This window comes from Condylura cristata, unplaced genomic scaffold (genome assembly GCF_000260355.1).
Source record: "Condylura cristata isolate star-nosed mole 26May11 unplaced genomic scaffold, ConCri1.0 scaffold00009, whole genome shotgun sequence".
Taxonomy (NCBI): Eukaryota; Metazoa; Chordata; class Mammalia; order Eulipotyphla; family Talpidae; genus Condylura; species Condylura cristata.
Window position 1 is genome coordinate 48,127,086 of NW_004567110.1, and position 26,532 is coordinate 48,153,617.

Below are 26,532 nucleotides of genomic sequence, written 5' to 3' on the forward strand. Positions count from 1 at the left end.
ATCAACCATTGAACAGGAAACTGCAACTTCTTCCATTGGAGAATGATTAGAAACTAAAATCTGAGTTCTAGGTTGCTGCTGGGTTGTTATTGCTGCTAGATTCCCCTCAGCATATACAGGAAATACCTATTTGCATAACTAGCCTAAGCTTCAACTGCCTGTCCCCAATAGCTGTATGTAACTATTTACTTGTATATATTAAATACCTTGTGTTCATAATGTTACTTGTGATTTCAATATAACATCGTAAGATTTGTTTCAGCCTTTTCTCTATTTGTTTGTTACTTCCTTTTTGTAATCAGTGAGAATAGGACTTTCATTTTCTACATATATATTGTTTGTTCAGTCTTATTAAACACATAAGCATTTAGAATTGCTGGCTCATACTACTCTGAGGAGTAAATTTGAGAAGAAGACTACAACATTTATAATTTAGTTCTTTTTGGATTTGTACTTAAAGAATCCATTCAAAATACTGCAATAGCTTTCTTAGTGCCATTCCCACAAGTAAAGTCTCTACAAAATATTCAGCTCAAACTCTTTAAAAAGAGAAAATATTGACCCTCCCTGGTGGCGCAGCAGGTTAAAGTGCAGCACTGAGAAGCTAAAGCCACTTCTGCATGAGTTCTATTCCCACTTGCCCCGGAGGTGACCACATGGTGTGGCAGACCCGCCTGCTGCTCCCCTCAGCAGTGTACTTCATCCATCTGCCTGTTCTCCCCACTCTGTCTCTGGTGAAGCCTCTTGCCGCCCCTGAGCCTCTGGCCTGTACCCCAGCTCTGTATGCACAAATAAATAGATCTTTAAAAAAAAAGAGAGAGAGAAAATACCAATTTCTTTCGTAGGTTTTCATCTGGGATGGTTTTGCCCCTAAGCCAACATCTAATCATGATTTTCATGATTAGAGTGAGGTTCTGTTACTGGCATGTAGGGGATAGAGATGTTGCCAAACACCCTGCATCAGACAGGACAATCTGCTATCCCCAACCCAAAGAATTACTTTATTTGAAATGTTAATGGTACTGTTGTTGAGAAACCATTTTCTAGAATGTATAGAATTGTATAGAGAACATTTAAAGGGTTATTTTTATCCAATACCATTTCCTCTTTTTTATAGTTGTAGTTTCTACAACTCTGGAATAAATAGAGAAGGCTAGAATTAGATACCATGCCTGTCTGTGATTCCAAAGCATGTGCTTGCCCTTCTAAATCAAGGTACAGATCTGCTTAAGTTATGCTGAGGATGGGATTAGTTGGAAGTCCTAAATTTCTCACTCTTTATTTGGAGATTTAATTTGTAATGAATAAGGTAAATTACTGATCTGAGGATTGTGTTCTAATTCCAGCTGTGTAACTATTGTGCCTGTGGTTTCCTTATCTATAAAATAAGGGATTTAAACCATGTGGATTATAAGACCCTTCGTACTTTTCATGCATTAAAATATTTTAATTCAAGTATTTTATAAGTTCTTACAAATAGTTCTGCATAACTAGTAGATCAATAGAGAATAAGAAATGTTCACATTTGATACTGTAAAATATTTACATTTGTGAGCATTAATTGAGAAACATTGTCATGAGGACCAAAAGAATTGTGCCTAAAAGCAATAAGTAGCTAAAAGATGAAACTCTGAGATTCCTATTCTTACTGTTTTCAGCATCTTACAAGTAAGATAGTTTTATAGGTATACTATATACATAATAATGACAATTTCCCTAAAATAAAATTTAAATATTTGTAGATACAGGTTTTTTCATTCTTAGTAAATGGGCAGAAATTCTTAACTACTCATTTTGTCTTTATTAAATATAATTTCATTGTTTTTTAATTAAAAGAATCATATTTGATAATTATGCAGTAAGTTATACCTGTCAGTTTCCTTCTTCTTTGTCAAGGTGAAGCAAGAACATTGTGTAGAAGTGTATTGACTAATTATTTCCCCCCCATCCTTGTTCCAGTTTGGTCCTTTCCTTAAATTGACCTTTTACAGGTGACCATTGTTACTAGTCTTGTGTATAGTGATACTAGTCTAGACTTTGTTTTTGTGTGTGAAAGAAAAGATTAATTTGCATATAGGTGTACTTGACCCCCCCCCATTCACTTTGTTTCCTCTCAGTGAAACTTTCATTTGATTTTAGGTAAACCCACTGTTGGTAACAACCCAATTATGATGCTGTAAGGTAAATGGAAGGGAGCAGGTTTTTCTACCATCCTGCCATTAGCATCAGTGATCAAAACCTGTGGTCTTACACAAGCATTTAATGGTGGCACCTGGAGCAGGGTGTGGGCGTGCATGAGTGGGCACACCTGAGCTGGGAGCCCAAGTGTATAAGGGCAGCAGCAGCATGCAGAGAGCAGAATACAGCAGGGAGGGTGGGGAGGAGAGAGGTACATGAGGCAGAGTGCAGTAGAGACCAGAGAAGAGACAGAAGAGAACACAAAAGCCAGGAAGCCCAGAAACGGTAAACATATTGCTGGGGGCTGGAAGGCCGGGAGGCACGGACCTGGTTGCCTCACTACAAATGGTGTAGAAAGATCATAAAAAAGCCACCGAGGGCCCAAAAACTAATTTCTTGCCCGTCTGCCTGAATCATAGAAAACCTGCTCCATGCTTTGCAGACACTATAGAGGCTATTAAAATTATCTCATTTTTTAAAGGTAATATGTTAGCATCATTGATAACTGCAAATAATGTAAGAGGAATATATAGTGAAAGTCTTCTCTATTCTATCCTCCTGAGAAGTAGCTGCTTTTAACTTGTTTTGTGTATATTAGCGTATTTTATGTTCTATGTTTCTGATGAACTATAATTTTGTGTAAAGGATTTAAGGTTGAGCTTAGCATTACTCTCCAAATTTTAAACACTGTATTTTGCTATGATTGGAAATTATTCTATTTCTTTCAGTTGCAGGAAGCCAAACAAATGGAAAAAGAACGACATCGGCAACAGCATCATTTATTGCAGTCTCCAGTAAGCCATCATGAGCCTGAATCACCTCAACTTAGATACTTGCCGCCTCAGACTGTTGATCATATATCCCAAGGACATGAAGGGGAACTTGACCCTAGTTCTAATGATGTGGATAAAAGCCTTCAGGATGACATGGAACCTGAAAATGGATCTGATATTTCCAGTGCAGAAAATGAACAGACCGAAGCTGATCAGGCAACTGCAGCTGAAAGTAATCTTCTTGAGAATTTGTTGTGGTGGGGGGTAGGGTGTAGATGTGTGCATTAAGGGAACAATTTAGGAAGGCTTATAAATATATATATATTTGTAATATAAAGTATTAACTTTATAATGGATATCTGACACATTGTGGTAATGTGGACTTTCTTCATCTTAGGTGGTAAATTTATTTCAGCGCACAAGACGTGTTAATATTACTGGGCATTCATTAGCTTCTCATGAGTATTTCCATTTATAGACTTTAGAGAAGATGTTATACTAAAGAGGGTCATAAATGTTTGTTAGCATATGATATAGGAACCTCAGTTTTCTTAAAATTTTATAGCAAGCAAGAGACCTAGTTTAGTTTCTAGAATGTAACTAAAAATTCTGGGAGATAGTTACATTAACAACTCAGGAAAATATTATGGTCAGAAACATACAGAAATATGAAATAAATCTTTTAGTGTCAACCAAAATTAATTCAGTTACTTTTATATCCTGATGTGTAATAATCACTAAGATTGAAAAATTCTCATAGTATTTTATTTAAATAAATTGATAAGAAAAAGTTTATATGATTGCAAAAGTTAAATTATCTTTTACAGATTTTCCTCTAAAAACAATTGCATGACATAATTTTTCTGCAAACATTATTCCCAGAATTAGCTGTTCCATAAATTGGCAGAAAAGTTTTGTTTCCTGTTTTCCTCCCTAGCTTGCTGTGAAAAATTACTGGAATTTTCTGTTGTATGTTTGTTCAGTATGGTTCTATAGAAGAGGTTGAATAGGACTTAGCTATAGGTTTTCTGAGTTCTGTGTTTTTACTTCTACTTTGTGAAGACTCCTCTAATAAATTTGCAACTCTTCACATCTTTTCCCTAGTCCTAAGTGACATCAAGATCAAAAGTGGCATGAATAGTGTCTTTTTACTATTTTATTTAAAGGCATAACTTTGATGAACCAAGCATTCACTGTGCTCAAGCTAATGGTAGATTTATATTACTTAGATGATTTACATTTTTCTGATAATACCTTTGCCAAAATTCCCTCTGCTTTCACTGTGAGCTGATCTCTAATAAGGCCTTGGCTTTATTCCTTCATTATGTCATGTATTCAGTTAAGCATTTGTTTAGCATTATGTATTAGGCACTATGCTAGAATTTAGGATTAAAAACCTAATGGTAACAGGTATTGTTTTCAGGATGCTTGTGGTCTACTTGAAAGGAGGAATATAAAAAGGGTAATGTGATAAATAACCTGAAAGTGGCATATACAAGGTAATTCTGCTGAGGAGAGTTAGAAAGTATTTTTATAGAGAAAGTGTGATACTTTAGCAGAATCTTGATTGGCATATATAGGAATTGTCTACTTTAGGGTATTTTTCAACAGGAGCAACAACGTGCTGGAAACCAAGTGTTATAAACATGTATGAGGTAGTATGAAGTAGGTATTCTAAAGGATGCAGAATTACAAGTAAGTCATAATTCTTGTGGCATAATCATGATTAATTTGACTTTTAAGCTGTTTTTCTCCCAACAGCCAATATAAATGAAAGTTGCTAATGGCCGTTGGTCAACAATACATTTTCTGGAATTAGAGTATCTGCTTTAAGTTACATCAGTTGTTAGTGATGAGGCTGCATAATGTTCTCTAATCATTTCCCTTGTGTAGTAAATATTACTCAGTGTTATTTTAATGTGTTTTTGTCAGATATGCACATAAAAATTAACTGTTGATCCACTGGTCATCTTGTGTGCATTTAGTAATTAAATGTATATTTAGTGTGTTGAAACAGAATTTTAGACATTAGGTAATTTTAGCCAATACAGTAGAGAAATACAAAGCATAAGAATGATGAAAAAATTGTTAAAACATTTACATGTTTTGACTCCAAAGAATGTAAATGCTTTTGTATTTGGAATTTCAAAAATACATTGTTATTTATTTGTCATAGCTACCTGATTTTACCTTGTACCATTTGCTATTTTTATAGAATGCAGCAAGCAATATGTTAAGAGCCAGGATTCTTAAGTAGTGGTCATTTATAATAGAATAAATTGCACCTGGGTGTAGACAACAGTGTGTCTGCTCTGGTATGCAGTCAAGTAGAGCAGTGGTTCCCAAGACAGGGTCCAATATCTCAGGGCAACCTAAACTCCCTGAGATACAGTCAGAATTTAAAGTATAATGGAGGTCCTGTTTTTCTGCAGACCTTGATATAAAGTAACTGGAATGTCAGAGTTTGTCATTTTCTCTTTTCCTCTTCAGAAGTTCTGGTTGGCAGTTAACATCTGTTTTTAATTAATATTACATGGGGAATGAAATTTTTTCTTTTTGTTATTCAATTTGTTTTGCATTGGAATTATAATCTGTTAGGAAAAATTTGTCCTAAATTAAAATAATGTATTTTTAACTTTTTCTTCTTTGAAGCATTATCTAAAAATGATATGTTATATGATGGAGAAAGCCATGACTGTGAGGAAAAGCCACAGGACATTGTGCAGAGTATTGTACAAGAAATGGTGAACATCGTTGTTGGAGGTAATATATTTCAATTGAAATTAATATATTTCAGTTGAAATTAATTTATTTTGTCTTCGTTACATGTCATCTGAGTATGGAAACTATTTCCATAATATAGGAAACATTGAGACAGAAAAACAAACTTTTCAAATGTAAGTGTGCATGTATATGTATAGAAAAATTATTTAAATAGCTTTGATTATAGACAAATTTCAATTAATAATCTTATTATTAAAAAGCCCACTATTCCCTCATCTGTTACAAAAAAGATTGATGTTTCTTTTTTTGTGTGTTTAGTGGGAGGTGGGCATGGGTTTATTTTTAATCCTTTTATACATACTAAATTTTATAAATAAAAATTGTTTAAATTTATTTGGTTCTTTGGTTCAAAGACTTCATGTCTTTGTTAGAGGGGAAAAAAACCCTCAGTTTTTTATACCTTTATTTATCATAGACTGAGTTATGGTAGATATAATGTCAATTTCTGTCTTAAAATGGGCTGCATTACAAAAACTGTTTTAAGCTTCTTAGGAATTTCATATTTCATAAACAGAATTATATCTAGGATTAGATTTGAGACCAATCATGAAACTTATTTAATTCATGCTATTTGCCATATATACTTCTGTAAGTATGGTTATATACATGTGGCACTTGAATGTTTTTATCTAGTAGCACACTTTATACCTTGTGTTAGTCTTACATACATAACAGTACAGAAGCATGGACTCTCTTGGGTTAATTTTTGTATCCCCCATAATGTCATACAATTATGAAATATCAGCATGTATGTTTGTTGAATGAAAGAGAATGAATAACAAGTTGATAAAGCAGTCAGATGAATGCCTGCTTCTAGTATTAATACCAGAGAAGGAAACATTCTTGAAAATGTTACAAGTGAGAGTTAGGTATAAAAAACAACTAAAGTTCTCTTAAAATTGTGAAGAGAAAAATAGTGATTACTATTAGTTTCATATAGGATGTGACATTTGAACTTAGTACAGAGTCATGCAGGTATAGGGAAGTGACATTTGATGCATTGAAAACTGTTAGTCTAGAAGAATGAATGACTTAGTTATCATCAGGTGATAGTTTGAAGTCTCGTGTATATGGGTCTGGTATGCTTCTGTTGTGCTACACTGCTTTCTTGAAGTGTAGAGAACACAGTATCATACAGTAGAAAATCAGATTAAAGAGGCCTTTCTAGTAGGGCAGGGGTTAAAGATGGTACTATTGAGCTATTGCCAGCTAGTACAGGACAAGTTCCAGCCTCAGCCAGCCAGGGAGTTGACCCACATAGCCTAGCAGACCTCTCTTGTCTTGCCCACTGCTCCCCTCAGCAGTGTATTTCAGTAGATTTGCCTGTTCGGCTCCCTGCTCTTTCTCTGGTGAATCCTCTCACCTCCCCACACCTCTGGCCTACACTCCAGCTCTTGTATGCATAAGTGAATAAATCTTTAAAAAAAAAAAAAATTAAATAGGCAGTTTGAAGCCATCCAGTGGATGTTTAAAAAATCTAGGTTTAGGAGTTTGAGCTTCATTTTATGTCAAAATATATCACTACTTTTAGAGCTAAAAATTTAATGGCCAGAACTATGTTGTAAGATGCTAAGTGGGATAATAAAAAGTCCAGTAGACTAGTATATGTAATCCTGAATTACAGTAACACTAGAAATGGAAAGGAAAAAGTGACTGAGAAGTGAGATGATGGATGTTGAATCAGAAGGCCTTTGCAACTTATTAAAACCTAGGTGAGAAAACAGGTGTATCCAAAATTTGTTGTTTCGCTAGAATAATTCGTAGAATTGACCATATAGTTATTCTCATCACTGATTTGTTTCTGTGAAAAGTCAGGAGATAACGTCCTTTAATGAAAAGGGCAAAGTCTAGAGGAAATCAGTTGTACACTGACAAGTCATCTCCCAGTAAAGTAACTTAATTTTTCCAGCATCAAATTGTGCAGTGTCTACCAGGGAAACTCATTAGAAACAAAGTTTATAAGATTTGTTGGGGGCTGCCATGTAGGCAGTCTATACCTGGCATGTAACAAAATTATAGGCTCCCAGAAGGACAGTTGGCATTCAGCATGAACCACATTATTTGTACAGTTTATGTACAGTGAGCCTCTCTTACTGATTCTGAGAAAAGTGAGAACCCTCCCAAGATAAAAGTTCCAAGTACAGCCAATGAAAGTCCTTGCAAGCAGATCTTTTTTTCTAAGGGTGGGCAATCTCAGGTCTGCCATGTTAAGTCTTTTTTGCATGGATAACCTTCCAGTTTTAATCCTAAATGGGTAAGATGGGTGATGGTAATATTGGTAGAACTGAGCCATATTTGAGAAGTTGGCTTGGAATAAAAGGCCAAAATAATTCTTATTTTGGTACATTGAGTTAGCCCTCCAGTTATGCCACACCTGTAGAAATGTTTATGAAATGTGTAATGAAAATATAGGACTCTGACCTAAGAGCTGTCACAGCATGTGATATAGATGGTAGGCATGCTGTTAAAATTAAGTTGAAAGTATCAGATTACATATGGAAATGCAGAGTATGAAATTTTTGAAAAACATGAACATATATTTCAGGATGAAAGAAAAGAGCATTATGTGTTTATGCTTTCTTACATAATCAGGGATTGAGGATTATTGGTCCATGGACCAAATTTGGCTCACTGCCTATTTCTGTTAAGTATGATTGGAACATAGGCATATTAATTTGCTTTTGTATTGCTCTGGGCTATCTTTGCACTCCAAAAGTAGAGTTCAGTATTTGTACCAGAGACCACATTGACCGCAAAATTAAAATATTTACTCTTTAACCTATTACTAAGCAAATTTGCCAGTTTTGTATGTTATATGAAAACGAAGGGTGGAGTGAAAGGTCTTTAATTTTTCTGCAACTTTTTACTTGGATAAAATTTATAGCTAGGTAAAAGTTAAGAGAACAGTAAATGAATAACTGTATGACCGTTCTCCATTCACTGTTAATACTTTTGCTGACTTTGCTTTATATAGCTTTAAATAGACATGCACATGTATGTATGAATGTTCATGTTTCCTTATTTTTGCTGAACTGCTTAACAATTTGGTTGTATACATATTGATTTTTTTTAAAAGACTTATTTATTTGTGCATACAGAACTGGGGTATAGGCCAGAGGCTCAAGGGCAGTGAGAGGCTTCACCAGAGACAGAATGGGGAGTAGAACAGGCAGATCGACGAAGTACACTGCTGAGGGGAGCAGCGGGCGGGTCAGGAGTGGTCTGCCATACCATGTGGTCACCTCCGGGGCAGGTGGGAATAGAACTCATGCAGAAGTGGCTTTAGCTTCTTGGTGCTGTGCTTTAACCCGCTGCACCACCAGGGAGGGCCTGATTTTTTTTTTTTTTAAATGCATACAGAACTGGGGTTACAGAGCAGAAGTGCAGGGGCAGTGAGAGGGTTCATCAGAGACAGAGGGGAGCAGTGGGTGGTCAGGAGGGGTCTGCTGCGCCATGTGGGTCAACCCTTGGCTGGGGATTGAACTCGTGCTGCAGCAGCAATGGCTAGCTTCCTGGTGCTGTGCTTTAACACATTGTGCCACCATGGAGGGCCTTTGATACACTTTTGTTTGTTTTAGTATATTTTCTTGTCTGTGACAGTAAGATAATCAGGGTTTACCTTTAATTTTCCCTTACCCAGTCCTAGAATCCTCTAGTTTAAAGAATCCTTTATTTTTAGCATGCAGATCTATTTAAAGACCAAAATCAAGGAACTAAGTTGCTTAGTGCTGCGTTAGCCATTATTTCTACTCTTTTCCACTGGACAGATATCGGAAGAGATACAATAACAAATTAGCATTATTTTCACATCCAACACCACCTTGTTGTAGTTTTCCCTCTTTCTGCATTTCATTTTTGTATCTCTTCCCATAGTGAAAACTCACTGGTAGCAACAATATGCCATTACTGACAACAAATCTGTTACAAAGTTTAAAATCTCTTTGTAATTATATTTTTCCTTAAAATATATCCTATTAAGTAAGAATGAGAGTACTGTGTTTAAGTTTCTTGTATTAACTTTCTTGATGTAAATTTTTAATTGAGGAGCTTTTATGTAATTCAAGTTCATATGAAGTTCATATAAAAAATTAGAGAACTCTCATATCCACAACTTTCCTTTCTGATTCACTATTATAGCTAATTAGCTTTTAGCTTATCCTTTTGTGTATGTATATGTCTCACAGAAGTACACAGATACTTATATTCTTATTTCCATTTCTTTTTGATTGAATACTGATAGCTTTTGTGTGTGTGTGTGTGTGTGTGTGTGTGTTTGTTTTAAAGCTAATACATATTAGAAATCACCATTTCAGTTAATAGGTTTATTTTCCCTGTTTTTTTTCTTTTGGGTTCTCTCATGATAACCTCTTTTTGTTCATTTATCGTAATATAGTCATCAGCCTTTGGTTGTTCCATTCTTTTTCCATTACAAATAATGTTGTGATTGATAACTTTGTGCATCTGTACTTCTGAATGTTTTGAAATTTTACTTTACGGTAAATCTGTAGAAGTTAAATTACTGGGCCACGTGGTAAATGATAAGTTAGTTTACATTGAATTCTTCCTCATTAAGTTTCACCATTTTGCACTCTTACCAGCACTTGCCTGTTTTTAGTGGCTGCCAGTGCAGACCTAGTGATAGATGACAATTAAAATTAAAATTAGTTTAATTTTAATTTGCATTTCTATGAGTAAAATTAAATATCCTTTCACATGTATAAGGGCTATTGTATATCACTTTTTAGGGAGTTATCTTTTCATCTCTTTTTTTCTGTTAGGTTAACCTTTTTTCTCTTTTCCCCTTTTTTTTATTTTTTATTTTTTATTTATTTTTTTTAAAGATTTATTTATTTGTGCATACAGAACTGGGGTACAGACCACAGGGTCAGGGGCGGTGAGAGGCTTCACCAGGGACCAGAGTGGGGAACAGAACAGGCAGATCGACGAAGTACACTGCTGAGGGGAGCAGCGGGCGGGTCAGGAGAGGTCTGCCTCGCCATGTGGTCACCTCCGGGGCAGGCGGGAATCGAACTCATGCGGAAGCGGCTTTAGATTCTCAGTGTTGTGCTTTACCCTGCTGCGCCACCAGGGAGGGCCCTCCTTTCCCTTTTTAAAGTACTTTATAAGGATTCTGAGAATATCTGTAAGCTATTGATATTCTTCTGAATTGCCTGCTCATGATTTTTGTGTAGCTTTTCTGTTCTATTGTTGCTCTTGTTCTTATTTCAAAAGTTCTTCATATTTGGAAATTAATCTGTTAAATGTAATTATTTTTCCTATTCAATCTTTTTTTTAAGATTTATTTATTCATGCATACAGAACTGGGGTACAGGCCAGACACGCGGAGGGTGAGAGGATTCACCAGAGACAGAGTGGGGAGCAGAACAGGCAGATCGAAGAAGTACACTGCTGAGGGAAGCAGCGGGTGGGTCAGGAGAGGTCTGCCACGCCATGTGGTCGCCTCCGGGGCAGGTGGGAATTGAACTCATGCAGAAGCGGCCCTAGATTCTCAGTGCTGTGCTTTAACCCGCTGCGCCACCAGGGAGGGCCGAGAGTGCTTTTTTTTTTTTTTTTTTAAACTTTCTAATTAAATATTGAAAAATCCTTGGTTTTCCCTAGTTATCTCTATTTTCGCCTTCTAAACTCTGATTGTTTCTAAAAGATTTTCACTTGATTATCTTGGATTTTTCTAGGCGAATAAAGATATTTTGTCTTTCTTTACAGTATTTATATTTCATTTTTGTTACATAACACTGGTTAGAAACTTGTAGAAAATGTTAAATATTGTTAACAATGGCTAGGTCTTCATTTTGTAATTGTCATTATTGCTGTATTTCACCATTAAGTTTATGCTATTTTTATTTTGAGGGTACTTTTTATCAAGTTAGGAGTTTATTTCTCGTTTACTACAGATATTTTTATTGTGCATGTGTGTTTGCCTGGTGTGGTTTTACTTTGTTTTTAAATTAGGACAGCTGTTTAAATTTTTTTTTAACAACTTCTCATAATTCTTGTGATTCTTCTATTATGTTCTTATTAATTTTCCTCCATTTTTCCCTTCCATACCTCACTCTATACAGTTTAGTATTTTGGATCATGTTTAATGCTCTGAAGTCTTTATAATGTCTTTTGTTTTGTCTTAATAATGTTATAAGGGGTTTTCCAACATGTAAAAACTTTTCATTAATATCCATTCTGCTTTTCCCAGTGTTTTTTGTTTATTTCAGTCATTACATTTTTTCCCCCAAAAGAACCTTATTTTCACAGAGATACTTTTTGATAGCATTTTGCTCTTGTTTATTAATGGCATCATTCTTTCATTCATTATTGAAAGCACTAATTAAAGTTGTTCTTACTGTAAAATTGATTCCATCAGGAATCTTCAGATTGCTGAACATTGGTCTTTACTTTTGAGCATAGACTTACAGACTAGGATAATTTGATTTTTCGATATATGAAGAGATCTCTCAGCAGTTGTGTATATTTTTCTGTTTCTTACAAGGCCTTCCTTGTAAGAAGGTCCTTGAGGTGACTGAAGCCCAAAGGCACACCTTGTGTCCATGCTGACAAATGGCTAAGGAGCACATGCTCCCCATGAGCAAGGGGTAACTCTAGCATTCCTTACACAATGTAGGCCAGCCTCACCATATTGTGAGCACAAACTAAAGCTAAGTAACATTTGGGTTAAATGCAATGGAAATATTTTATAAGGGTTCCTTAGACTGTTTTTTGTTTGTTTGTTTGTTTCCATTCTAATTACCTTTGCCAGGGATTCTTACACTGCTTTATCAATTAGAGTTTAATTATTAATAGTTAAGTAGAAACAGTGGAATTCTAAAACTTTAGGAGATTCTACTGTCATACTAATTTGGTTTAGTACTATAGTACTCCTACTTAGCTCAGATTCTGCTCTCTTTTCACCTCCTATCTTACATTTTAGGTTAAACACATACCAAACACCCACATGATAGAACTCAATCACTAATCAGGTAGGCCAGTTCTTTGCATATATTCAGAGGTGTTGCAACATTATTGGATTTTTTTTTTAAAGAAATTTCCTGCAATATTTTTCTTCATTGATCATGTCCTTAGTTTTCTATTGCTATTAAATATTAAAGATTTTTTCTGTTATATGTATTTCTTCTTGGTAATTTCAGTGGAGTCCATCAAAAAAAGAAGGTAAATTAAGGGGCTCAGTTGCACTAATATTTAGGAGGCAGTGGAGGAAAAACCAAAGTAATACTTTCTAACTCTATTGTGACTTTCTGAGTATTCCATATGATTTTACTTCCTTCATTTGCATTTATTCATTTAATCTTTCCTGAATGTTAGGGTTTTTTTTTTTTTTTAAGATTTATTTATTCATACAGAACTGGGGTACAGGCCAGAGATGCGGCGGGTGAGAGGATTCACCAGAGACAGAGTGGGGAGCAGAACAGGCAGATCGACGAAGTACACTGCTGAGGGGAGCAGCGGGCGGATCAGGAGAGGTCTGCCACACCATGTGGATCTCATCCGGGGCAGGCAGGCGGGGGTCGAACTCATGCGGAAGTGGCCCAAGCTTCTCAGTGCCGGGTTGTGCCTTAACCCGCTGCACCACAAGGGAGGGCCCGAATGTTAGGGTGTTTTAAAGTGCTATAACTGTTCCTTTCCTACCATGAGAAAATGGAAGAACTGAGAAAATGAGTTAACTTATAGAATGAATGGTGAAATGTAGATGCCACTCCAAGAATGTCTGGCTTCAAAGACTGAAAGTAAAATTGGGGCATGTGTGTGCGTGTGTGTGTGAGACACACCTGAAAGATGTCCCAGAAATAAACTGGTTAACACTTCAATGCTGTTATAAATTTCTGACAATCCACTGGTACTGACTAGTATCATCGTAACTTTGATAGTAGTTACAGGGTGATGGGGCCTAGAGCATTTGTGTTACTTGTTGATAATTATTTTTAACAGCTTCCAGAATTATTTCATTGTAGAAAAAAGGGAACTATAAAAATAAGTGTGGCAGTAAAAGCCCTGCCTGTAGACCCCATCTACTATATTCTTCATGGATCCTAACCTACATCTGTTCCAGATAACTTGGCCTTACATGGAACCATTATTACTTTGTTCTTTGAGCATATCTTCCATTTTATTTGTTTATTTTTATTTTTGCCTCTCACCTTCCCTTACATTCCTTTTGATCCATACTCCCCTTCTCTCATTTCATTTATGATGTTAGTTTTTATAAGGTGAAATACTTTCTTGAATTATCTGCTGTGTAATGTTAAATGTTTGTCTTTGTCATTCTGACTACCTTTACCATACATAATTCTCTCCAGCTGCTTATTGTTGTTGTAAATGGCAGCACTTCATCTTTTCTTATGGTTGACTAGCATTCTACATTGTGGGTAAACCATGTCTTGTTGATTTAACCATCTATTGATGAGTATTTAAGTTTTTTACATGTCCTAACTATTGAAAATAATGCTGCCTTATACATAGCAGAGCTTGTAGTTTTTGAGTTGATGATCATATGTTCTTTTCACTACTTCCCAAAATGTTTGCAACAGTTTACATTCCCATCAGTAGTGTAGTGGGTTCCTTTCTCTCCACATCCTCTCTAGTGTGTATTTTTGGGTTTTGTTTTTATTTTTTAATATGTGCCATTCTCATGGTAAGATGATGCCTCACTTGTTTTAACCTGCATCTCCCTTACAGAAGATGTTTTTAGTTTCTTTGAGAAATTTTCCTAGAAGGGAAGAGCAAAAGCTAATATCAAAGAATATTGATTGTTCCTGGCAAAAATTCACTTTGCCTGTTGATTTAAAGCTCCCTTTTAACTAGATACTGTAAACTTTGTTTATACCAATGTGTGAAACAAAAGCAGTCCTATGCTGTCATTGAATTAGCAGTTATTCAAACCAGTGCTGAATCTTGGGTAACCGGCAGAGCTGTGGTTCAGATCACCAGAGTTCAAGGTGAAGGAACTGAGCATTGTGGCAAAGGTCCTTTTGGAAATATTTGTCATAGGTGTCACATGTTTACACCAAACAAAACCTGGTACCAGTGGCACCACAGAGTGAACATGATACACTGTTTTACCCTGGCTACCTCAGTAGCACTAGCGCTGGTTTTGTCTACTGGTTATCATATTGAGAAAGATCCTTTTATTGGTTGAAGGCAAAGTTGAAAACTTCAAGAAGACAAGGAAGACTGTTGCTTCTTGAGAAACTTAAGGTTTGCAATGATACTTAAAACAAAAAATAACTTCTTAGCCAATTAGAGCTGGCAAGGACAAAATGAGAAACCATTGTTGTAGCCGACACAGAAGACACCCTTTGTCATCTGTAGTGAGGACAGTGATCATTAAGGGTCTTCAAAAGCATCCCTGGAATTACTTGCTTAACGTAAGGCAATTGAACATTCTGAAACTTGCTTCTGGTGAGCATGTAGGACATCTCTACATTTATACTGAAAGTACTTTCTGCAAGTTAGATGGCCTGCATGGTACTTGGCATAAAGCTGCCTTTTTCACGGTTAGTTGTAATCTATTCATGTGCAAAATGCTCATGACAGAGAGACATAAGCAGGAATTTGGAAAGCTCAGATCCAGAGAGCCCTCTGAATGCCAGAGTGGGTTTATTGTAGACTCTTGAAGAATGTACTGAAGAACTTGAAAATCAGGTTGAAGACAAAGCCAAATGGCAAAGATCATGTGTGGAAACACCATATACCAGATCTAGAATCACAAACTGAATGGATGAGCAGCTGCAATGCTAAAAGTCAAAGTGGATGAGAAGATGGTTCTAGGCAAGAAATCGGTGGAAAGGTAGAAAGGAGCGACAATTCTTCATGTGAAGGAACCAAAGAAGTTTTTAGTGGTGGGATAAAAGCTACAACTCCCAGGAAACCAGCCACTGAAGAGCAGCCTGCGTAAAATAAAAACAACAGAAGAAAGGAAGCCTGCTGCATAAAATATTTGTTTATTCTTTAAAGTACATTTTGTTTTGGACAATTAATTTTGAATAAAACCCTGATCAGAGGGGAAAAACGTGTTATCCAGTATTGCCTTAAATTATTTGATAATGAGATTGTTCCTGGGTTGTAGGGAGGAGTATCTCTGAATATCTCAAGGCATTAACATTCATTATAACCCAGTTGAGTGAAATGCTGACAGACCAAGTGTAAGCTTCTGTTTGGCACATTCCTGTTAGCCTTTCAATAAATGTTTCATTTCTAGAGCTACTTAAGGAACATAATTGTATGTATTCCAAAAGCATATTTACTAGTAAGTATGCTAACCTTCAAATGGTGCCAGTATATATTATTTCACATTGCTGTTTCTTTCACTATTTCATTTTGAATATGCCACACTTTTTAAACACTTGTCATTTAACTCCAGATATATTTACATGTTTTTGCTTCTGTTTTAGATATGGGTGAAAGGACTACTATAGATTCAAGTGCAGAAGGCAACATTGGAACTATAGAGGATGGTAGTGACAATGAAAATATTCAAGCAAATGGAATTCCAGGAACACCAATTTCTGTTGCATATACACCATCCTTACCTGATGACAGATTGTCTGTTTCTTCCAATGATACTCAGGTATAAATAGGTGATGATAGAAGAAGAAACCCTGTTATTCTTGTAAACACCTTTCAGTGACTATTTTCAGTTTATGTTGTCTGATTTAAATTTGGAAAAATAAAATCTTGGGTTTTTTTTTCCCCGCATTGTTATCAATCAAAACTTTTTAATCCCTTAATATATAACTAAATTACCTCTTTGAGGTGTCTCATATCTAGTCACATCTTCCCCTACACCTCTTCCACTGAAATTACATTTAAACAGAACATTTTTGTCACATATTCATAGGATAATTCTCATATCTTGAGGAGAAACTTTCATAATTCTCGGGAAATTCATCTTTTCTTTGTCCAGGGCTGTAATGAAATCAATACTGTGATAGAGTATTTTGTGTTTTTATCTTTTTTTTTTTTTAAAGATTTATTTGTACAGAACTGGGGTACAGGCCAGAGATGCGGAGGGTGAGAGGATTCACCAGAGAAAGAGTGGGGAGCAGAACGGGCAGATCCATGAAGTACACTGCTGAGGGGAGCAGCGGGCGGGTCAGGAGAGGTCTGCCACACCATGTGGTCGCCTCCGGGGCAGCGGGAATCAAACTCATGAGGAAGTGGCTTAGGCTTCTTTGTGCAGTGCTTTAACCCACTGCGCCACCAGGGAGGGCCGTTTTTATCTTTTTTAAATAAAGAATTCTACTCTACATCAGTGCCCATAACATGGGTAAATTTTCATGTCTTTCATGACCTTCGTTAGTTAATGACTATAAAACATTGCCATGGCGTTCTCTACTTTCTATCCATGCAGAATAGATTAAAATATAATAGGACAAAATTATAAAACATCAACTGGCATCAACTGGCAAATAGTAGAAAACATAATTTAGGCCATTGTATGAGGTCAGGGCTTGATGTGCTAGGTTTTTTGTTTGTTTTTTGTTTTTAGTAATAATGTAGACTGGATAAATTTTTAGATCTTAATTGTGGACAATAGGGGATTACTTTAAAACACATTTTTTAAGGTGATGGGGTGTTGCATGTCAAATTAAAGAAAACCATGTGGCCAACTCCTCATTTGCTTCCCCTTCCAAAAGGTGAGGGAACCCACATATTACTGAATTGAATAAACTATATAGAAGGCTGAAATAATTTTACCCTGGTAAATGTCTTTACTTATATAGTATGTTAACTTGTTCAGGAATCTGGAAATTCTTCAGGACCTTCACCTGGTGCTAAGTTTTCCCACATTTTACAAAAGGATGCCTTTCTAGTATTCAGGTCATTGTGTAAACTGTCCATGAAACCACTATCAGATGGACCACCAGATCCAAAGTAAGTTACTAACTGTTCTGTCTGACAAATGCAATCTTTTAAGTTTAAAATTTACTGTAAGTCTTTGGATTCTCTTTTGTTCTTAATAGGCCTTTCAAAAATGTATTTTAAGCGTATTTACTTTATAAACGACATAAAAACATTGAGTTTCAAAACTACTGGAGTAGATAAATTACATGATTTCAAAAACATACCAACCACATAGTAGGTGCTTGATAAATATTGAATGAGGAAATCTGATTTCAGTATTGTAAGTAAATCTATAGCTGGTGTATTCCTGCTTTCCAATCTTATGCTAGGCTCCTGAAAGCTGCTAGGCCAAAAGTGGTAAAATCCAAGAGAAATAATTTTAAAATGTCATAATGAAAGATAATATACATTGTTTGCCGGCTTGTATCTGTATAAGCATCCTTTACTTTCCTTTTGGATATTTAAAAAAAAAGATAAGATACATTCATTAAGATCTGAAAAAGGCCCTAAGATGTTTTCTTTCTCCACAGGGAGCAGTAAGTACTGAGATAGGAGTCCCTAGTCAGTTTCCCATCAACTATATTAGCTTAAATCTAGGAAAGTGCTATTTTTATAATTCTTAAATCATTAGTATCTTTCATTTCATGTAATTCAAGTGCTGCTAATTCCTGCTTGAGATTAAATTTGGGAATTAGTAAGGGAGGACTACCTCTCTAATGTTGCAAAATGAAGTATTATAGCATGGTAATTTTAGGAGAACTTTCAAGAGAAAAGAACCTTAAAGAAGGCTTGAATGACTGATGGGGAAATGTAAGCAACCATACTTCACTAAAAAAAAGTATTTAAGTTTCTGATGGTACTAGAGAAAACTGCTGTAACAACTTTATATGTTTTGGGAAACCACATTGGTTGTATTTTTTATAGTTCTCTTACCTATTAGATGATTCACTGTGAGCCATCTTTTTAGAGTCAGAATCCTAAAATTCTAAAATCTTCTAGATTCAAAACCTGAGATTTACAAGTATGATTTTATTAGTTGTTCTGGAATTGAAAATAAAAACTCTACAGAAAAAGAATCAAGCTTCAGATAACAATACAAACTTGACTGTGCCCTATATGTTTTCTTAAAGTAAAATTTAAGTATTTTCTTACTGTTATTATGACAAGAAAATAAGTCATTAACAAGTTTAACAAAAATTAACAAGTTTAGCATCTCGTTCTTAATTCACAAAGACTTATTTTAAAAGGAGGTAACTTAAAATTTTGATATTACTGCTTATTTAAGGGCCATTTTTGCTGTGACTTTAAAAATAACCTTAAAAGCTTCAGATACTTAATTTCCCCAAGTCAGATATAAAAAACAATGTGAAAAGATGCTGGAAGTAGAAGTAAGGGAAGTCCTTAAAATACCAAATATAAAAGGAACACAAAAGAAATTAGGTATTTTGAGTAGTATTTAGTGTAGGAGAGAAGTTCATGAAGCCCTGAAAAAAGAATAATGTAGTTTTATAGAGATAAAATATTGAATATTACTTAAGGTGATCTTATGAGAAGTAATGTAAACGTTATTCCTAATGTTTAGCAGACTTAATGCAAATATTAGGAAATTTTGTTATAATAAAAAATAAGGCCTTCACATTCTTTATAAACATAGAAATCGAATATTGCAAAAGATCAACATTTCTATCCCTAGAAACTTCTATTTCCCTGAGAGAATGAGAGGTTTTTTATCATCCTAAGTGAATATTCTTCCTAAATCAGTGAGCTTTTATATTTATATATATTTGTCCTTTCTTCCCTTTATATTTTGTGGCTTTGCTAAAATGATGATCCAGGAAATGTTTTTTTTTTTTTAAAGTTTAATTATAATTTAAAACTATTGCACGAAAAACTGCTGACCTGAAATTTCCAGCCTCTCAGAAATACACTTTATTATGTATAAGACAACCGTTTGATCAATTCTTCATTCATTAATAAATGCCTTTTTGCAACTGGTACATAATAAATTTGTGGGTAAATAAATCCATTAATTATTTTGAGCACAAATACAAGGTATTTTGTTTACTAGAGAATGGTAAACTGTAGGCTTTAATACTGAAATTGCACAAAAAAGAGACAAATGTTGGTTAGAGGTGGAAGTAGAAGAGGATAGCCTTGAAACACTTCAACATAAACAGGAGATTGATGGCCTATTTCATATTTTTCTGGAAGTATTCGGTCTTAACCTCTTGCTGTTTCTAACTTGATTTATCTGATCTTTTTGTAATCCTGTATTTGCTGCACTTATTTTTAAATTCATAGGAATAGCCATCTTGGAAACATGCTTCTCATAAAGATCCATGATATTAGTTCCTGTTTCATTTCAAAGACAATACCTTTTGTGATACTCACTCATTTATATAAAATTAAATATTCCTTGTTAATTAGGTTCTTGTATTAGCTTGAAATTATAACCATAAAATTTTTAAGGTGGAAATCAGGAGCAGTTAAGCTTAATATTGCTGTGTAAATGTGACTGGATATAGCGTTTGGGATAAAGAAAGAAAAGAACTATAGCTGCTGGAGCATTTAAGAGTATACTGTATATGAAAAGCTGTTTGGGATCAGTCTTCTTGGTTGTGCTTATGAGGTCTGTTTTAATGGAAGGAAAATTATGAAATCTGTTAATTAACACACTAAATGTTGATCAAAGTATGGTATAGTATATTAAGGAAAATTTTAAATTTAAAGCAGAAAATTTTGAGCATTTCATTATAGAAATATTTAGCATAGAGGAGTAAGCTATTATGAAATAAATGCCCTAAAACCTATTTTTTGGTATTTGAAAAAAGGAAAACAACTTTAACAGGTTACTGAAAAAACAAGCTTGAAGTAATGCTATAACTTGTTAATGCACCCAAAGCTTTTCTTTAGTATTTAGGATTTTTGAGTAGCCTAAGTAGGAATAGAATGCATGAAATTAAACATTTCTGAGAAATTCACAATTTCTAAAAATTAAAATATGCTTGTGAAGGAAAGGAGCAAAGCATACATCTTTATATTATTTTCTATTATTTTCTTGTCCAGAGGAGGTAGGTGCTAAATATATGGGTTGTTGTGCAATATATGTGAATTATTGCTTTCCTATTTAAAAAAATCTGTTCAGCTGTGTGATAAAAGAAATCTCATTGGAACATAAATGGAGCTGGAAGTGATCATGCTTAGTGAAATAGGCCAGAAGGAAAAAATTAATACCATATGGTTTTTCACTCAGCAGGAGTGTAAGGGATCAGAAAAAATAAATGCAATTGTAATAAAGTAAAAAGTGAAAATTAACTAACAGCTATAAACTGGAGACATCATACATGGGTAGAAGGGGAATAGGATCAAAACGGGTGGGAAGAGCACACAGGACTATGATTATGGTACATGGGTGAATTGGCATTCATGGGAATTACAACTGAGATGAAAAAATGTAACATATATAACATATATATAACAATTATATATAATCATTCTTATATATATATAAAATATATATTAAACTAACATATATACATATATAATTTTTTATAAAAGGAAAAAAAGTTTTTAACCAGGGAAAAAACAAAAGAAATGTCAATGGAACTACTAATTTTTAATGGCTAAGCTTATTCATGTGCTGGATTTGTGTAGCTTGTGTTCTTTTCCATTTAAAAGTTTTTGAAGTTATTTACCAGGAAATATCTTCAGGAAAACCTGTTATTATCATGATGTTAATATAAACTTGTCCACATACTCTGCCTTCTTTTTCACATTTCAGATCTCATGAGTTACGATCGAAGATTCTTTCATTGCAGTTACTTCTGTCTATTCTGCAGAATGCAGGACCCATTTTCAGAACAAATGAGATGTTTATTAATGCTATTAAACAGTATCTGTGTGTTGCACTCTCTAAAAATGGAGTTTCATCTGTTCCAGAGGTTTTTGAACTTTCTCTTTCCATATTTCTTACATTGTTGTCAAATTTCAAGACACATCTGAAGATGCAGATTGAGGTATGTTTTGCATTTAGGCATTGTTAGATATTTCATTTGGTTTCATATTAAATCGACTTTCTAGCTAAGTTTCATATTAAATCGACTTTCTAGGTAAGTTTTTCACAATGTGAAGTTATAGTTGTGTATTATCACATACTCTTTTTTTATTCACCCATTAAACTAACATATGCCTATCAAATGCAAGCATTAGGTCACTTCTTAGAATGTGAAATCAAATTATGACACATCTCTTTCCTTTAAAAGAATTTACATTAGTTGAATGAATTATTCTAGCTATCTTGAATAAATTTGGACCCTTCAATACCTTTGTTAATTATCTATATGTAATAGTGAATTGGCTATCATAAAAAGTTTTAAATATATGTTGTCTACTTGGGTTTAAGCGCTTCTCTTGGCACTTTAAAAAGATGAGATGATTGAAGATTTTTTTGGATTTACATTTTACAACATTGAAAATCGAAATTCATGATTTGTAATTTTTTAAATTGTGTGTTATATTCCTACTTTTCTTCCAAGATATTTGGAAACATTTGCAAAATATTTGTAAAGATTGACCATAACTAAATTAGAGACTCTTCCAGCCATTTTGCGTATATTGTATATGTGCACCAATTTCTGATCTTTTTTCCCCACCTTCAAATAATTCAGTATTTTAAAGTAGTATTTTATGTTTCATCTATTTAATGCTTTTTTGAGCTTGTCATTTGTTAAGATGTTTCATTTGGCAATGTTAGTTAGAAATGTTCATTTTTATGCTAGTAAGTTTTCAACTTCATGTTCTTTAAAATGCTAATCAGTTTACAGTTTAATTTTTATATTAATCTTATATTTTATTATAACTCAAGACTAATAACTCACAAGCTCATAGAAAACAAATACTTGTTTTCCCAGAGTTTTGAAATGGTTAAAATAGTCACATTATCCTTCATAATTAATTTTCTACAATAGCTTTAAAACACATATGAAACATTATTATGTGAAAGAGATAGAATATGGCCTTTGTATTTTAAGTGGAAAGTTTTAAAATTTGAGATTCAAAATTTTAGATAGAGATCAATTTCTGGTGTATACATATGTTGGTACATTTTAGAAGTTTGCCAAGTATCTGTTAAAATAATGCAAGGTATTTAAACTAGAAATGGTCATTATTTTTAGATACCCCCAAACCCCCAGTTGTTAGGAACTACAAGGAAAAGAGGCTTTAAGAAAAAAAATTAAAATTTTTGTTGTTTTCATTTGATGTTGAAATATTTAAATTGACAATAGAGATTTTGGAAGACCTTGTATATCCAATAACTTCCCTATATTTGGACACTGAGACTTTAACTATTATTAAGCATATTGTTTGAAAAAAATTCATAGGGAATCATATATCAGAGCATCATTTAAATTGAGGATTACTATTTTTGTGCAAATTTGACATGTACAATACTTGTAAGCATTAATTTGTATTTTTAAGTAAGCATTAATTTAAAAGAAAATACTTCTAAGAAATTTCCTGTCTGCACATAAATAATAGATTCTCATTTTAAAACTTATAATGTTCTATTTACTAAAGAGGTCAAGTTTATTTCACTTTGTCTAATGGAGAGATTATCATGATAAAACAAGATAAGCTATCCTTTTGAAAATGTTAAACATACTTAAATGCACAATGGCCTTTGTTCTAGTTAGAGAAAACACAACTAATGAAAACCTGAATTTGCAGAATAAAACTGTCATTGTTAATGCAAAGGTTTGTTTTTGTAAGAATATTCACTTAAAGAGTTTCTTTGATGTCATTTTTCCATGGTCATTAAATTAAATGTCCGTTCCAGAAAATAAAGTTCATATACAACTTTTCAAGAGAATGTTTATTATATGAAGAGAAAATACTTATGTTAGTTCTATTTTATATTGCATTAAAAGTGCTTAGTTTCTAAAGTTTTGGAGTTTTTTACGCTCTTGTTGATAGGTATAATATCTTAAATTACAAATGGAAGTTTTTGATTGTTATAATTTGATGATCCATACAGGCAGTATCTAATTTTCCTTGTTCCAAATCTGGTTTTTAATTTATTTCATAAATCAGAGAGTCCCAAACTCTCTTCATTCATGGTACCATTAGTTTCTAATCCTGTCATGGTGCACTTGCTCCTAAAGATAAATCTAACAGCTCTAATTATTAAACAATTTAATACCTGTTAGTCTTAATGCTATATGCATTAAAGTACAAATAAATGGAAATATTTTTCATTCTTGAATAGTTAACCTATTTACTACTGGAACATGTATGTTTATTGATTGCACATTTCATACTTTGGAATCAATTGGATACTTGTCACTTTCGTTTCCCACTCTTTATATTGCAACAGCGAAAATAACAGCATTGAAAGTAATGTAGCATGATATAATTAAAACAGTACAGTCTTGTGACATGTCCTGGAGAAGTGTAACCCTCTGAATTTTCTCTTGAAAATTCTAAGTTGCACCCTTCTGAGCTTGCAGGGCATTCTTTATGCAGTATTTAGGAACTGTAGCCTTATTACTGTTAATATTAATTGAATGCCTACTATGTATAATGCAGTGTGGACCCAGTGCTTAGCAAGAAAGACTTGGTTCCTGCTTTCTTCCACCTTACAGTCCTATAAGAAATACTATCATGATACAAGTAATAGATATGTGTTGAATTATGTAAAAGAAAAACACTTTGCAAGTGTATATTGCCCAAATTAGGAGAAAATTCTATTTATCTTATTAAGAATTTTTGGAATTTCTAGTACAGATGTTCCATAAATGTTAATTTGCTCATTTTGGTAGTTTTTTTCAGTCACTTGTAAAGTGCAGTGCTCTTACTGCAAGAGCCAGTTGAAGTCAGTCACTTATTTTATTGCTGATGTTTTAGAGATGGAACTTTAGAGGAGTTGAACTCGAGGAGCCTAGGGTCCTAAGTTCTGCTCTACATTTTGGGAATATTTAAAAATGATCACATGTCTGAATTATAAAGCAGTATTTTAAATGCTTTCTCCTGATCACAGGTGTTCTTTAAAGAAATTTTCTTATATATTTTGGAAACTTCTACCAGCTCATTTGACCACAAATGGATGGTTATTCAGACACTGACAAGGATTTGTGCAGGTATTTGAAATTATCTTCTCTATTATCTCTTATGAGATGTTTAAAACACCAAATGTAAATTTATATTAAATGCCTTTTGTTAGAGTCAATATCATGTATTGTTGCAGATGCTCAGAGTGTAGTGGATATTTATGTAAATTACGACTGTGACTTAAATGCAGCAAATATTTTTGAAAGACTAGTAAATGATCTGTCAAAAATTGCTCAAGGACGTGGCAGTCAAGAACTTGGTATGAGTAATGTGCAGGTAAGAACTTTATGAACAATTTCAAATGTAAACTTTAAGGAAGAGCTGTTTTTCTTAAAAGGGCTTTTTTTTTTTTCTTTTTATGAATTATTTTTCTAGGAATTGAGCCTGAGGAAAAAAGGTTTAGAGTGCTTAGTGTCAATTTTGAAGTGCATGGTTGAATGGAGCAAGGACCAGTATGTGAATCCCAACTCCCAAACAACTCTTGGTAAGCTGATATTTTGAATTATTCATCATCTTAAGTAAATGAAAGATAGCTGCAGATGAGTAAACCAATTTTATGATGTTTTTGTTCATTTAATTGTTGAAGAGGCAATCTCTGAGTAAATAACTGGTTTTAAATTATTAATTCCCTGTTCTTAATTATACAAACTTTTTTCTTTCTAAGTCTTCCTAAAATATTTTTAATATTAGATTGAAGCATATTTATGCAACCAGTTAAAGAATAATTGTAGAAGAAATATCATAAAAGTCAGTGTGTTTTAAGAAGAGTGAATTGTTCATCTGTGTTTGATGGTTACTTTTAGAGAAAATCTCACAGCTACAGAGCTAATAGCCTCATGATTTAGTCAAGACTACTGTGAGGGATAATTATTCCTTAAGAACTAGAAGTAGAGGTAAGAAATCGGTTACTTAGCACTGCAATTCCAAAAATAACATAGTTTTGCAAATTGAACATGTATAAATCTGTTTTTATAGCGGTGTATTGTGTATTAGGGCACCCATTTTTATCTTTTTTTTTTTTTCTTTAATAGAATAATTCATTATATTAGTTTTTCTTTTTACAGGTCAGGAAAAACCCTCAGAGCAAGAGACAAGTGAAATCAGACACCCTGAGACAATAAACAGATATGGAAGTTTAAATTCTCTGGAGTCAACTTCATCATCAGGAATAGGCAGCTACAGTACACAGATGTCTGGCACTGATAATCCAGAACAATTTGAGGTCCTAAAACAACAAAAAGAAATAATAGAACAAGGGATAGATTTGTGAGTGTCTATTTTAAGGATTAATGTTACTGACTATTCCTCCACTAGTACATGCCACCCTTGCCCTGGGTTTCTCTGTATCTTAAGGTTCTTTTTTATCCCCTTCTTATGACCTTTCAGAGAGTAAAATGGAGTGTAGGTCACCTCTATCCAAGACATCTAGTGGCTCCGTTTTCAGTTCCTCTTGTTCATCGCAGCCTAGCTCAAAGAGACCCTTTCAATATACTTTAAATTAATTTTGCATCTTATTTTATATGCTGTTCATAACATTAATGGTGCAGTTTGCCATTATCTGTTATGAAACCCTCATATTTCCTAAGCAAATGATGACTCAAGAAATTTGAAGTATGCAACTTCTTTATAAGTTTGGATTTTCTCCAACTGGAGTACAAATATATTACTCTTGTTGTTACTGATTTCCTTTTTATATGTTGATAAAGGTGAGAATCCCTTTCCAACCTAATAATTCTGCCATACTTGGATCTTTGAAATCAATTTTTTCACTAAGATGTTTATTCTCCTGCTCCTTGATTATTAACTATCTGGGTTCACT

The 26,532-nt window shown here is 33.9% G+C and overlaps 1 protein-coding gene across 1 annotated transcript in view; it reads left to right on the forward strand.

Annotated features, from left to right (window-relative positions):
* ARFGEF1 (ADP-ribosylation factor guanine nucleotide-exchange factor 1 (brefeldin A-inhibited)) overlaps positions 1–26,532 on the forward strand; it is a 124,941-nt gene that overhangs the window by 41,000 nt on the left and 57,409 nt on the right. The window contains exons 6-14 of the mRNA XM_004679818.2: positions 2,907–3,183; positions 5,604–5,714; positions 16,154–16,329; positions 17,503–17,636; positions 21,388–21,622; positions 24,643–24,742; positions 24,850–24,989; positions 25,089–25,197; positions 25,778–25,979. Of these exons, the coding sequence (XP_004679875.1) occupies positions 2,907–3,183; positions 5,604–5,714; positions 16,154–16,329; positions 17,503–17,636; positions 21,388–21,622; positions 24,643–24,742; positions 24,850–24,989; positions 25,089–25,197; positions 25,778–25,979 (1,484 nt within the window). The remainder of the gene's footprint in view (positions 1–2,906; positions 3,184–5,603; positions 5,715–16,153; positions 16,330–17,502; positions 17,637–21,387; positions 21,623–24,642; positions 24,743–24,849; positions 24,990–25,088; positions 25,198–25,777; positions 25,980–26,532) is intronic.